Source organism: Solanum verrucosum, unplaced genomic scaffold, assembly GCF_900185275.1.
Source record: "Solanum verrucosum unplaced genomic scaffold, falcon-dt-bn FXZP01000085.1, whole genome shotgun sequence".
NCBI classification, from domain to species: Eukaryota; Viridiplantae; Streptophyta; class Magnoliopsida; order Solanales; family Solanaceae; genus Solanum; species Solanum verrucosum.
This window is the reverse complement of record NW_026019839.1, coordinates 2,671,920-2,685,163: the sequence shown is the minus strand read 5'-3', so window position 1 is coordinate 2,685,163 and position 13,244 is coordinate 2,671,920. Positions and strand designations below refer to the sequence as shown.

Genomic DNA, 13,244 nt, shown 5'->3' with positions numbered 1-13,244 from the left:
ATGAACCACATCGCAATTTATCTAGACCATTGCACCTGATCTCGTGATGACTTTCTTTTCACAACAAGTTTCACGACACTCAAAAAGTTACAACTTGCAGACAAGTTCAAATTCTTTAATTAGTGTGTTCCATAGACGACCATTATATGCCTTATAGGTCCCCCTAAGGCAAGATACCAATTGGAACCTTCTCAGTTCCAATTAACTTGTTTGTGTCCCTTCAGCCTGGACTACGACGTCTAGTTCACTTCTTTAAGATACCAATTGGACTCAATTCATACTACAAGCGACAATAGTAGCTAGCGAGCCCCATAAAACTGATAATTTCAATAATAGAACTTGGTCGAACCCAATTCTTAACCACCTCAATCTTTAACTGATGGTAACCAGACCTTAAATCAGTCTTAAAGAAAATTGATGCACCTTGCAATTGATCAAAAAGATAATTTATCTGAGGCAATGGATACTTGTTCTGAATGGTGACCCTATACAACTGTCGGTAGTCTATACACATCATCACTTGTTAGTGATGGTGTTACCACTGTTGTTACTCTAGCTCAAACCATAGAGTGAAGGAGTAAAGATACCAATTTGTATCACCGATATATCAACTGGATTCAAGTCATAGCACGAAGGAATAGAAATAAGTGAGTTTTCCCTAAAGTCTTATAGCCTCTAGAAGAAAAGCACGGACGTCATATTACCGTTTCGCAAGACTCTACTAGACTCATTTGGTACAATGAGATCAACGAATCTAGGGCTCTGATACCAACTTTGTCACGATCCAGACCATCGTGATTGTCACCCACACTAACAATCCGATGGGAGAACCACTGCTATAACCCAAACCAAGAAACTAACCAAAACTAAGGCATTTAAGTATATGAAAGCAAAAATAATAGCTAAACTGAAGTTCCCATAAACTTCAACAAAAGATCTAACAACTAACAATGCAGAAGAAATAACCTAGAATCTGCAAGTCAATGTACCAAAATATCTAACAATGAACCAAGTTTAAACAAGAAGGGATACAACCCCATACTAAGGAACTAACTAAAACAAATGTCTAAGTCTGAATATGGTGGACATAGACGAAAGAGAATTCCATGGCAGCCCGAAAGAATTGGCTCACCCTTGAATTCGAACGATCACTAATCTCCTAAGCGAGGTCTATCAATAGCAGCCCGAAGATGCCATGTACTCAACAAAGAAAGAGCAAGTGTAGTATCAGTACACAACAGTAACATCTCGCACCTAGAAACGACTATAAAGAGTTTAAAATATGAAAATATTAATTTTTGGAAAAAATAAGGAAATCTGTAAATTTTGTCTAAGTTAAGAAAATGAGTTTTGACAATTTTCAAACGGCCGTAACTCCTAACTCAGGAGGAGTTAGGAGCAGCTCTTGATATGGTTGGAAAGCCCTTGGAGATATATTTCCAACGCCGTCAAGAGTGTACAATTTCAACATCGTATGAGTAAGATATGCCTTTCGGAAGTTGGGTTATTAGATTAAAGAAAGTCCCAATTCGGATTTAGGGAAGGGAAAATTAGTCTTTTCTCTAATTAATTTCCTAATTTGATTTTAGGGATTTATTGGGGTAAAAACATGACTTAGTCAGTTTGGAGAATTGAGAAATATGCTTAGGGCTTGGAGAAGAGAGAAAAGAAGAAAGAAAGGGAGAAAAATGCAAGAATTCGTCAAGATCATCCAAGCTTGCGAGTGGAATTCATCGGGGGTGATCCCTATTAAGGTATGTGAAATCTTTTTGTATTGGGTTAGTTCACCCACACACCAACTTGTTTTAATCCAATTGTTGGTTGAGTTGTTGATGCTTGGGGGTGAGTTGATTCATGTTTCCGAGTTGTTTTTCGAGTTAGATTGGTTGTATATTGAGGGTACAATTGATCCTAAGTGTTTGGGGAAGGGACAATGGAAGTTAGGGAGGTTTAGAGAGGAAGGACGAAAGAGAAAAGTCAGAAGTCGCTGGGTAAAAGGGTTGGGGCGCTGCGCCTGCCAGAGCGCTACAAAAACTTTTCTGAAGTTTGGCAACTGGCGTGTCGCGCCAGCCAGAGCGCCAACAAGACTTCTCTGAAGTTTGAGAGCTGGAGCCCCGCGCCTCTCAAAGCGCCAGGGACGCCAGTTTTCCCCATTCGTTCCCCACTTTTTCGTACTTGTTCCTAAGCAATGTACCTATGTTTTCTAGTTGTTTCCAACACTCAAAGGTACATCTAAACATCATGAAATCATCCATAAACATGAGATCATGAACCTTGAATCCATAATCTAATTCAAGAAAAGTTAAGATCAAAGTCAAAGAAGTTAAGAGTCAAAGTCTAGAAGTTAAGAAGCAAGTCAAAGCCAAGTTTCTTAAAGTTTTCAAGAGTCTTTAACAAATGTTTTAACTTCATTTTTAGGCTCAAGTGTCAAGTTAAGCAAAAAGTAAAGAGTTGAGTTCATTTCTCAAAAATACTTTGTTTTGAGACATACGTTGCCATTTTGGCAAAGATGTTATCATTTAAACTATTGCATTGAGTTTATTCTGTTGAGTTAAGTCTTCCGCTGAGTTAAGTAAGCCAGACCAAGGGTCCGCTTGAGGCTAGCGATGGTCTCCTAGTGTCGGCCACGTCCAGGGTGTAGGCTCGGGGTGTGACAACAACTACAGTGTACTAGTAGGATCACGTGGCTATCCCATTAAGTGTAACATACATTAGTCAATACAATAATATAATCACATGCACATATCGAACATATACATTATCATTAACATATATGAACAATGAACAACTTCACGAATTCTCACATATCACAGTTATATCAATTTAGAGCAACACACCGTCTTCCAACATCCATCACCATTAGATATGAACGAACTTATCACAAGTAGATACACAACACAATTTAATGGTCCTCTTACGAAACGCAATTCAATGGTAATCTCATGGAACCCAAACCCAAACTGTTAGCATACAGATTCATGGTACCCGATCCAAGTTAGTGTATCGGAAAGTGGCAGTCGATCCCATATTTATGCCGAAACGTGGCAATCGATCCCATATTTATGCCAGAATGTGGCAATCGATCCCAGTTAGTTATGCCAGAACATGACAACCAATCCATTCAACACCACAATCACAATCACAAGTATATCATCAAGATCATACAATTAAGTCATGATTTAATGGTAATCATCATTCATCCATCTCATTTACAACAAGTATGATCAATAATGCAACATCCATATACATACATGTATCATAATGAAGCAAGAACAAACATACATCACACAATTATAAAACCACAACCATCACCTACTTCGAATCCAAGCTTGAATCCCATAAGGCACTTGAATCTTCCCTTTTCGAATTCTTCCCGCTTGTTCGTGGTTTAAAAATATACAATTAACGCAAGGATCAATAAACGAGGCATAATTACCCGAATTATAATCAACATTATTAACCCTAGGCCAAACCCTTTATCCCCATACCCATATTAGAGTTTCTTCCACCATAAATCATAGATCAAAACCCTTTCCCATTGATAATTACCCAAGAAACTACGTTCTACGGATCAAAAATGGATTCGGGGAGTTAAAACCTTACCTTTAGCCTCAAGAATGGTGAAAAAATGATCAAGAACTCGTCCGGGGTCGTTTCTTATCTCTCAAAGTCAAAAATTGTAGAATAAAGACGTTTTGGGGTTTATTTACGACCATAAGTCGCGTTTGGCCCACCACAATGGCACCCACCCCGCTACAGCGGCCCTGCCCTAGCGGCATAAATCCCCGCCAAAGCGGCTTGCACGGAACAGTGAGCAAAAATAATAATTCTAGGACCCCATTTCACAACACACATTCAACCAAGGACACTCAGAAACTACTCGTTCACGCTAAGATCAGTTTCAGAAGTTCTACTCACCCGAATTCAATTTCTTAAAGTCGTACGGGTTCCTTAATGTCTTAGCTATCTAGCCGTGTGATCAAAATCATTATTAGATCTCTCATTTATTATCAGATTTCCCTATACCTCACTGACTCCGATTTCATCCAAATCTGGACTAGGCTAAGAAATTTAAAGTTACTACTCAAAAGTTTTTTTGTCTCACTGCTTTCCCCATTGGCTTTTACCTAACGACGGAATCAGGTCGTTACATAGTCATACTATCTAACATGGTGGGACCCATTTTTGCAAGGGTAGTCAAGTAATTTCACTCAATTGTAAAAGTAAGTAAAATGTGTAATCTGGAAAATCTAGAAAAATCTAAAGAGAGTGAAATCTGGAAAAATCTACTATCTCTCTCACAAGTATAATAGAAATACACTCTCTTCCAAATTTTCAAGGTTGGGTTCTTTTGACTTCTCTCAATCTACGAACTCTCTCTCAACAAGGGTTTAGCAATCTCAGATAAGTTTTAACCAGAAATTTTTCCCAACATTCATTTACTTCCTTTTTGTTGCTTTTTTTGGTTTTTAATTTTTGCTTTGAAACTCTGAAAGACTACTCTTTTAATTCTCTTCATCTTCTCTTTAGGGTGTTTCAATTTTAGTTGGTTTTTTTTTAAATTTTTGCTTAAATTTCATCGCTGAAATTGTTGATTTATGTCATTATTGTTCCGTTAAATCTATCCAAATTTAATTCTGTTAAAAAATATAATTTGATAAGTATGTGTCCTTGTAATTATTAGCTTCACTCATATTAAACAAAAAATAGTTTAGGAGCTCAGATATTGGGGAAATCATCTTTTAAAGAGTTCAAATTATGTATTTATCGAATTTATTAAAATTATGAATTTTGTACGGGAAGAGTATTTCGATAGCTCGGGTAGTGGAAAAATTATGTTTGTTAAGAGTATAATGCTATGACTCTTGCTTTTTAAAAATTGTAGGTTGATATGCTAGAGTATATAAAATCTTCATTCTCTACTCTTTCAGTATCTAAATAAGTTAGAAATGTCAAACATTATAGGTATGTGAACTACTACATTGAAAGAGTTATAAGAAAGTATAGAAACTCTTTGATAGAGATAAAAGTCTAAGTATAAATGAGAACAGGAAGCAAACAACAAAGAGACTAATAAAATAATTTAAACCAACAAACATTGGAATGACAATAGGGGAAATTACATGACCAGCGATAAGAAAAGAAATCTTACAATTTTCTCGGGAATTGAGGAGTTAGCTTTCTATATGAGCTACTCAAAGTTCTCGTACATCATTATCTTTGTCGTCCCTGTCCATTTATTCCACTTGAAATCCTAAAACGGTCCTAAGAGCATTTGGAGACTCTTCAATTGTTTGGTCCACGAGTAAGGTAAGGGATAAATTCCTCTTTAGAAACCACCAATTTCATGCCTTAACTAAAATTCTCAAATTTCTATATTAGTGTTAACTAAAAGAAAATTTATATTGCAACACTTTAGGAGTGCAAGAAGTGAACATTAATCAAACTCAGTAGAAAGAAAATTAGAAAAAATAGAAGAGAAGAACCTAATAACCTTATCTTTTCTTAACTCGTAATATTTATATAGCTGCAGAAGAACATCAATAAGTAAATTAGAAAGCGTCGACATAAAAACTACAAAATTTAACATTGAAAGAGTGAATAAGAAAAAGGGAAGGACAGTTGAGAAACTTACCAAAAGTTGTATGACACCTCGAAGTAGCAAAGGAGAATGAGAGTTGTAGAGAAAGATAATATAGTGAAGGAAACTGAGAATTGTAGACTTAAATCAAATTCATTAAAGTAATAGTTAGATCCAAAGTGATACATGTATTTTACTGAAGTAGATAGGGCATGTATCTAACTACCAATGAGATAGGTCCAACTCTATAATACAATTGATACTATTTTTGTTATAACTATCAACTGAATTGTTAACACCTTGTGTTTACTTATTAATAATAGAAATTTACATATTAAAACAATAGGGAGGTATATTGTATATGTGCTTGGCCGTGTGTATGTAGTGTAGTGTATTTGGGAATTTTCGTTTGTCTCCACTCTTTCGAATTTGACTTGGGGATGTATTGAAGTTGTATAAATCTAAAGAGATTCAGAGAAAGTACAAATATATATTTTGATTTTTAAAGGTGTATTATTTTTAAAAAAAAATAAAAATACATTGTGTGCGCATCTGAGTATCTATGCTCGAATTTGCCTCTTGGAGGCATGACAAATGAAGCTATTACCTCCTCGATTGAATGAAGTGCAATGCGAACAAGAGAACGTGGTTGTTTCAGCCGATAATGAAAGGAAACCACATTTCTTGACCTTTCTCTTACTAATAGATAAATAGCTTTTCTTTTATGAATTTTTTTTTTACACAATTTAGTGTCCAATGCAGCAAACAATAGCAGGGGAAACCTATTTCTCGATTCACTCAAAGAGGTGAATACGGTCCCAATAGAGAATTACCTGGCAATATAACTACTGTAATATAATGCATCTCAATTAGCAAGAGGTGGTTACCTTTAGATATCATAGCTATCAACCGGGATTTGGATAAATAATTGAATATGGAGAATGACTTTTTTATTTAGAATTAGAAGGGGGAATGAAGGAAAATTACCTGGTAATACAATTACTGTTTTGAAGAATTGATATGAGCAACACTCAAAATGGTCTTATCCAACTGTGAATTTGTCACCTAATTAATTGATCAGATTTAAATATGTATATTAATATAATATGAATTAACAAACTTTGCTTTTTTTTAAGTTTACTTGACCCTTTACAAGTGATTGTTATCATCATCATTTATATAGTCAAGATTTCTATTATGAAAATAAGCTATTGTTACAGGAAGAGGATAAGGCAAAACTTGTCGAGGAAACAAGGTTCCAACTGAAATAAAAAAAAATTGATTCATCAATCAAAGCAAGCACAATTGGCATAACAACTCACAATCTGTAATATTTCTAAAGTCCAATCCCAGTAGATAGAGAGAAATCAACGAGGTCCCTCGAAAGAAATCAAGAACATGTGTAAATTCCTGCATCTTATTGATGCCATTAATGAAACCATTACTTCGTAAAAAAAGAGAGAAAGAAATCAAAAACATATATAGGTTGATGGTGATATGAATATAACAGCTTTGAAGCAGAGTGTTGAACTATCTATTATGGGTACATGTTTAGGAGTTGCATCTATTATGCGTACATGTTTAGCAGTTGCAACTCCGTTATTTAATTTGGCCAAACAAGTAGCATGCTTGCTAGAACTTGATATAATTGAGGTGTGTTTGATTAACTTGTATTTTTATTATTGGAGTTGGTCGTGCGGTGTTTTGTACCTGTGTTTAGGCATGAAGAATTGTCCAAAAACAGGAGTTGTTCTCAGGTATGTAACAGAAATTATGCTCAACAAGCAATCAAAAAATATAATGATCCAAGTATGTTATGCTTGATATGTTGTTTACAAAAATTAATTTCTTCGATAAATGGACTTGAATTTTTATTTGATTCTGGCTTTAATTTATACTTTGCCACTTGTTTGTTGTTCACATTTCCTTCATTTATAACTACGAATGAACTGCATTATTTATACGTTCAATCTATGTTTGTTGGGCTCGTGCTTAGCACGGGCACATCTTATATATATATAGAAAGGTGAAGAGGAGGACGACCAAGGGTCATTTCGTAATATCAGCTTCATATAAAGGCAAAACGGTAATTAGTGATTAAAATAGATTCTAGAACTATCAATTCTTTCATTTCTAGCAAAAATAAAAAATTAACACACCAAAGCAGAGAAATTGAACCATGCAATCGAACATTTATACCAAGCCTTCTTCTTCTATGTCTGAGAGTGTAAATCCATTTAAATTTTTGGAGTGATGAGTTCGATTATACTAGGTATGATTGAAAATGACTTTTGATCCATTTTCCTTCATTAAAATGCTTTTGTTTTATCCTCATTATGTACCTGCTCTTTGAATCTTGAAATTTTTGTCAAGAATAGGGTTTGATTGGTAGTAGAAATGGATCTATAATTTTATAATTGTAACTTGATGATTTCAATTTGATTTTGATTTTATCACAATACTTATTACACTTTTGAAATTAAGGGTTCAAAATGTAATGTTTATATTTAATGAGGATCTGATGGTTTTTACTTGTGTAGCACATTATTAAAGTATTGGGTTCAGTTGAACTCATAGTTTGTCAGCTAGATTCCCACTAATTGACATTGTTGTTCGAGCATTATTTTCACTGTAGTGGTAATGCTTCACCAAATGAACTACCACGTTTGTCTAACTTTTGTGAGATTTCTTCCACATGTCTTTTGCTTTCTCTCTCTGTTTTTTTTCCTCTAAATTCTTAAATCACTTAATCCTTTTTTGTCTCATCGGGTTAATACTTGTTAACCACAGTTGTAGGTTAGCAAGCTATCATGGTTAAATGTGATGTAGTTAGAAAAGTTAGTTAGAGTTGATGCTGAGTCAGCAAGTTAGTTAGGAGTTTGTTAGTTGTCAGACTAACTACTCTGCCTATAAATACATGCTCCATGTAAATGAAATGTAACCTAAAATAATGCATCAATAAAAAGTTTTCTTTCTTTCTTGCTTCCCTGTATCTTATCTACATTTCATGAGCTTAGTGTTGTGTAGTTTACAAGCTCTATTAATGGAGTTAACATGGTATCAGAGCACAACACGATCCTAAGGAAGTGAAGATCACGAGCAGAAGCAGCAGAGATGCTTAGATTCGAAGCTGAAAGTCCTTCGAAGTCGCAAGTAAGCATCAATCCTTTTTAAGCTGAGATCCATGGAAAATCCAGCTGAAATTGCTGCAAACCTGCAATCAAATGCAACACAAGGACACTCAACTGGTGGATCGATGAATTTCATAGTTCCTACTATTGATCACAATCACCCACTGTACCTACAGCCTAAGGAAACTCCAAGTAGCTCCCCCCATCTCTCTTCACCTTACTGGCTCAGAGAACTATGTTATTTGGAGTAGATCTATGCGTATAGGACTGGTAGGAAAGAGTAAACTAGGGTTCATAGATGGTCAATTTCCTAAGTCTAAATTATCTACTGAACTGTGTGATATATGGGGAAAATGTGATGTTGTAGTGCTCTCATAGATCATGAATGTTGTTAGGCCTGAATTACTTAGCAGTATAGTATACAGTGGAGATGTTCATAAAGTGTGGTGTGATCTAAGAGAAAGGTTCGATAAAATCAATAGAGCTCATGTATTTCAACTTCACAAGGAAATACACAACTTAACTCAGGGAACAATTTCAGTGATTACTACACTACACTTAAAGGACTTTGGAATGAGTATGACTCTATTATGCCTTGTCCAGGATGTAACTGTCCTGAATCTAAAAAGTTCCAAGAGCATTGTGAGTATCAAAGAGTACTAGAGTTTCTTATGGGGCTAAATGAGACCTACTCAACAACTAGGGGTCAAATTTTGATGCAGTCTCCAACTCCTAATCTCAACAAAATGTTTTCTCTAATTATAAATCATAAAAGTCAGAGGAACTTAGCAGGTCATGAAGTCTCTCTTTCTAAGATTGTTGAGAGTACAACTATGTTCAGTCAAAAAGGAGGAAATAGTGGTAACTCAGGTAGAGGTCAGTCTGATAATGTTCCTTTTGGATATCAACCAGGAGGTAATGGTGGTAATCCAGGAAGAGGTCACTATGACAGTCAATATAATCCAATCAAAACTCAGAAGCCTCTCACTGTATGTGAAGTCTGTGGGTTCAGAGGACACACCAAGGATCAGTATTTCAAGGTCAAAGAATATCCAGTTGGCTGGAAGTCAAAGAGGAAAACTGGTAATGTAAGTTCTTTTCTCTCATGCCTTTCTTCGTTCATAGTTCGATGATTCTTCTTCGCCTTGTTGTGTTGGCTTGTTCAATCAATCTCATAGGTTCATATGGCTCGTCCTATAAGAAAAGGGATATACCATAACCATAGGGAAGTAAAGGTGTGAAAAAGAAGCTTTTTCTGAGCGTATATAGTGGTATAGTCCTTAATGCGCAGGAGCAAGAAAAGGGATGCGCCTATATTAATCATGTTGAAACTCCTAATCCTACAGGATCCACACATACTGTAGAAAATTTGCCAGCCAACCTACCATTTGCATCTCCTGCAGCCTTCTTTACATCATATCAGTATAATCAAATCATGCAACTTCTAGCTAAAGGAAGTGACACTGGTGGAGATTCCTCAACTAAGGCTGCTACAACAGGTAGAATTCTATCTGCACTAGTAACCAAACATATAGATAACGAGTGGATCATTGACATGGGAGCTTCTAATCACATGAAATCTAAGGTTGACATTTTAAATCACTTCACTATTGTTCCTATGTCTGAAAGAAGACAGGTTAATCTACCCAATGGGAATGTTGTGTCAGTGTCACATATTGGTAGTACTACTGTTCTTGGGGACAATGTGATTGGAAATCTTCTTTTTGTGCCTGACTTCAAATGCAACTTATTGTTTGTGTAATAATTAACAAAGGAACTCAATTGCATGGTTGTGTTCTTCCTTGAATTTTGTGTTTTACAAGATCTCTCAAATGGACAGGTCAAGGGGATTGGTAGAGAAGATCAAGGTCTCTACATCCTCAAAGATGACTTCACAGACTCAGCAGCATATACAACATGCAGCCAACCTCCTATTACTAGTAACACTGACTCTAACACTTTATGGCACAAAATTCCAGGGTATGCTCCTGTGGAAATACTGAAGAAATTTGGCAGTCTAGATGGATTAGAGAATGTAATAAGTCATCCCAGTACTGTCTGTCCACTAGCTAAGCAGTCAAAACTTCCTTTTCCAGGCATTGTTTGATTTAGTTCACTATGACATTTGAGGCCCTTACAAGGCTCCCACTTATGCTGGAATGAGATACTTTGTAATCATTGTTGATGATTTCTCTAGATTCACCTGGTTATTTCTCATAGCATCTAAATCAGATACAATTGTAGTGCTCAGAATTTTTTTTGCTCAGGTTCAAACATTATTTTCCACATGTGTTAAAGTTTTTAGAATTGATAATGGAAGTGAATTCTTTAGTCACTCTTGTCAATCTCTATTGTCCTCTCTTGGCATTTCACATCAAAGTTCTTGTGTATATACCCCCCCCCCAACAGAATGGTGTGGCTGAAAGAAAGCATAGAACTATTTTAGACATGGCAAGAGCCCTCAGATTCCAAGTTATTGTCCCTTTGAGATTTTGGGGTGAGTGTGTCACCACAACATTATATAGTCTCAACAGACTTCCTTCTAAACTTTTGTCCTATAAATCTCCTTTTGAGTTGCTTTGCAACCATCCTCCATCTCTTTCTCAACTAAGGACTTTTGGTTGTCTATGTTATGTTTCTTGTCCTAAGATTTCTGATAAGTTCTCTCCTAGAGCCATTCCTGTAGCACTGTTAGGCTACTCCAATTCTCAAAAAGGTTATCTCTTATATGATCTCCACTCCAAGTCCCTGTTTGTTAACAGGCATGTAGTGTTTAAAAAGGATGTGTTTTCTTTTAAGGATGTTAAGCCCTCCTCTGATCCTGTCTTTCCAGTTCTTACTATGGTGTTTCCTGATAATTTGGACTCCTCATCTCAGGAGCACCCTGTAGTTCCTCATCCAGTTGTTGCCATCCACTCTCCTACCATGTCTTCCTCACCTACAAAAGAGTCTCTACCACCTCCTGCTCAACCTCCTCCTTCTAGAAAGTCCTCTAGACCTGTCAAACCTCTTTTGTGGATTCAAGACTTTGTTACTAAGCCTAAAACCAATTCTTGTGTCTTTCATATTTCCAATCATGTCTCATATACCAAATTGTATCCTACCTATCAGTCTTGTCTCAATGCTTTCTCTGCATTTACTGAGCCTTCTTCCTTCATGGAAGCTTCTCTTGATCCTTAGTGGGCTCATGCCATGCAACTTGAGATAGATGCATTAGAACATAATAACACTTGGTCAGTGTTGATTTACCCCCGGCAAGAAGCCCATTGGGTACAGATGGATATATAAGGTTAAGTACAAGTCTACATGAGAAGTTGAGAGGTTGAAGGCCAGTCTGGTTGCCAAGGGCTATAGTCAAAGGGAGGGTCTGGACTATGGAGAAACATTCAGCCCTGTGGCTAAAATGGTGACTGTCAGGTCTGTTGTTGCTTTGGCTGCTTATAAAGGTTGGTCTATCCTACACATGGATGTTCACAATGCATTTCTCAATGGTGATCTTCTTGGGGAGGTGTACATGTCTATTCCTTCAGGGTTTGCTAGTCAGGGGGAGAATAGTACTGAAGTCTACAAACTGCACAACTCTCTATATGACCTTAAACAAGCTCCTAGACAATGAAACTTCAAGTTAACACAAGTATTGATTCAGTTAGGATTTCATCAAAGCCAGTATGACTGCTCACTTTTTATCAGACATGAGCAAACTGACATAGTCATTGTGTTAGTCTAGGTAGATGATCTACTAATAACTGGTAGCAGGCAATCACTTATAGACACTACTAAGGAGGATCTATAGAAACAGTTCAAGATGAAAGACTTGGGTGACCTCAAGTTCTTTTTAGGGATTGAATGTGATCAAGTAGAGGAATTCATATGTCACAGAGGAAGTATACATTAGAACTGATTGTTACGTGTGGATTAGGTGGAGCCAGACCTGTTGCAACTCCTCTAGAACAAAATCAAAAGTTGATCTCTGTACAATTTGATGAATGCATTAAACTGGAAAAAAAAGCATGGAGATCATATACTACAGGATCCTAGTAGATACCAAAGACTAGTAGGAAGGTTATTGTATCTCACCATGACCAGACCTGACTTATCATTCTCAGTCCAAGTTCTGAGTCAATACATGCACTCTCCTAAGAAATCCCATGTGGAGGCAACACTAAGAGTAGTCAGATACATAAAAGAGCTTCCAGGTCTGGGGTTGTTTATGCCAGCATAAAACACCAGTCAACTACTTGCATATTGTGATTCTGACTGGGGGTCTTGCATTAAAACAAGAAGATTAGTAACTGGTTATCTAGTCAAGTTTATAGGAGCTTTGATATCCTGAAAGTCAAAGAAACAAGAGACAATATCCAGAAGTTCAGCTGAAGCTGAATTCAGAATTATGGCAAACTGTGATGTTGAGATCACTTAGTTGGTGGGATTGTTTGAAGAATTTGGAGTCCACATTGAACTACCAGTAACCATGGTCTGTGATAGCAAAGCAGCAATTCAAATTGCTACAAATCCTATCTTTCATGAAAGGA

General features: G+C 36.4%; 3 protein-coding genes across 3 annotated transcripts in view; 1 reads left to right on the top strand and 2 right to left on the bottom strand.

Moving 5' to 3' along the window:
* The window catches only part of LOC125815441 (uncharacterized), a 426,658-nt gene that overhangs the window by 116,535 nt on the left and 296,879 nt on the right, over window positions 1–13,244 (bottom strand). The window lies entirely within an intron of this gene.
* Window positions 1–13,244, bottom strand: part of LOC125815227 (glyceraldehyde-3-phosphate dehydrogenase, cytosolic) — a 613,914-nt gene that overhangs the window by 523,643 nt on the left and 77,027 nt on the right. The window lies entirely within an intron of this gene.
* LOC125814480 (uncharacterized) lies at window positions 8,766–11,892 on the top strand. The gene is made up of 5 exons (XM_049493938.1): window positions 8,766–8,904; window positions 9,316–9,800; window positions 10,004–10,438; window positions 10,553–10,747; window positions 11,362–11,892. The coding sequence occupies exons 1-5, from the start codon at window positions 8,766–8,768 to the stop codon at window positions 11,890–11,892; spliced, it is 1,785 nt and encodes a 594-aa protein (XP_049349895.1).

Bases quoted from the DNA above. Each gene is read 5' to 3' on its own strand.
- LOC125814480 (XM_049493938.1), top strand. From the start codon at position 8,766: ATGGAAAATCCAGCTGAAATTGCTGCAAACCTGCAATCAAATGCAACA. The intron at 8,905-9,315 runs GTAGCTCCCCCC...TGCCTTGTCCAG, and splicing joins ACAGCCTAAGGAAACTCCAA to GATGTAACTGTCCTGAATCT. The intron at 10,748-11,361 runs GTAATAAGTCAT...TCTTGTCCTAAG, and splicing joins GTCTAGATGGATTAGAGAAT to ATTTCTGATAAGTTCTCTCC.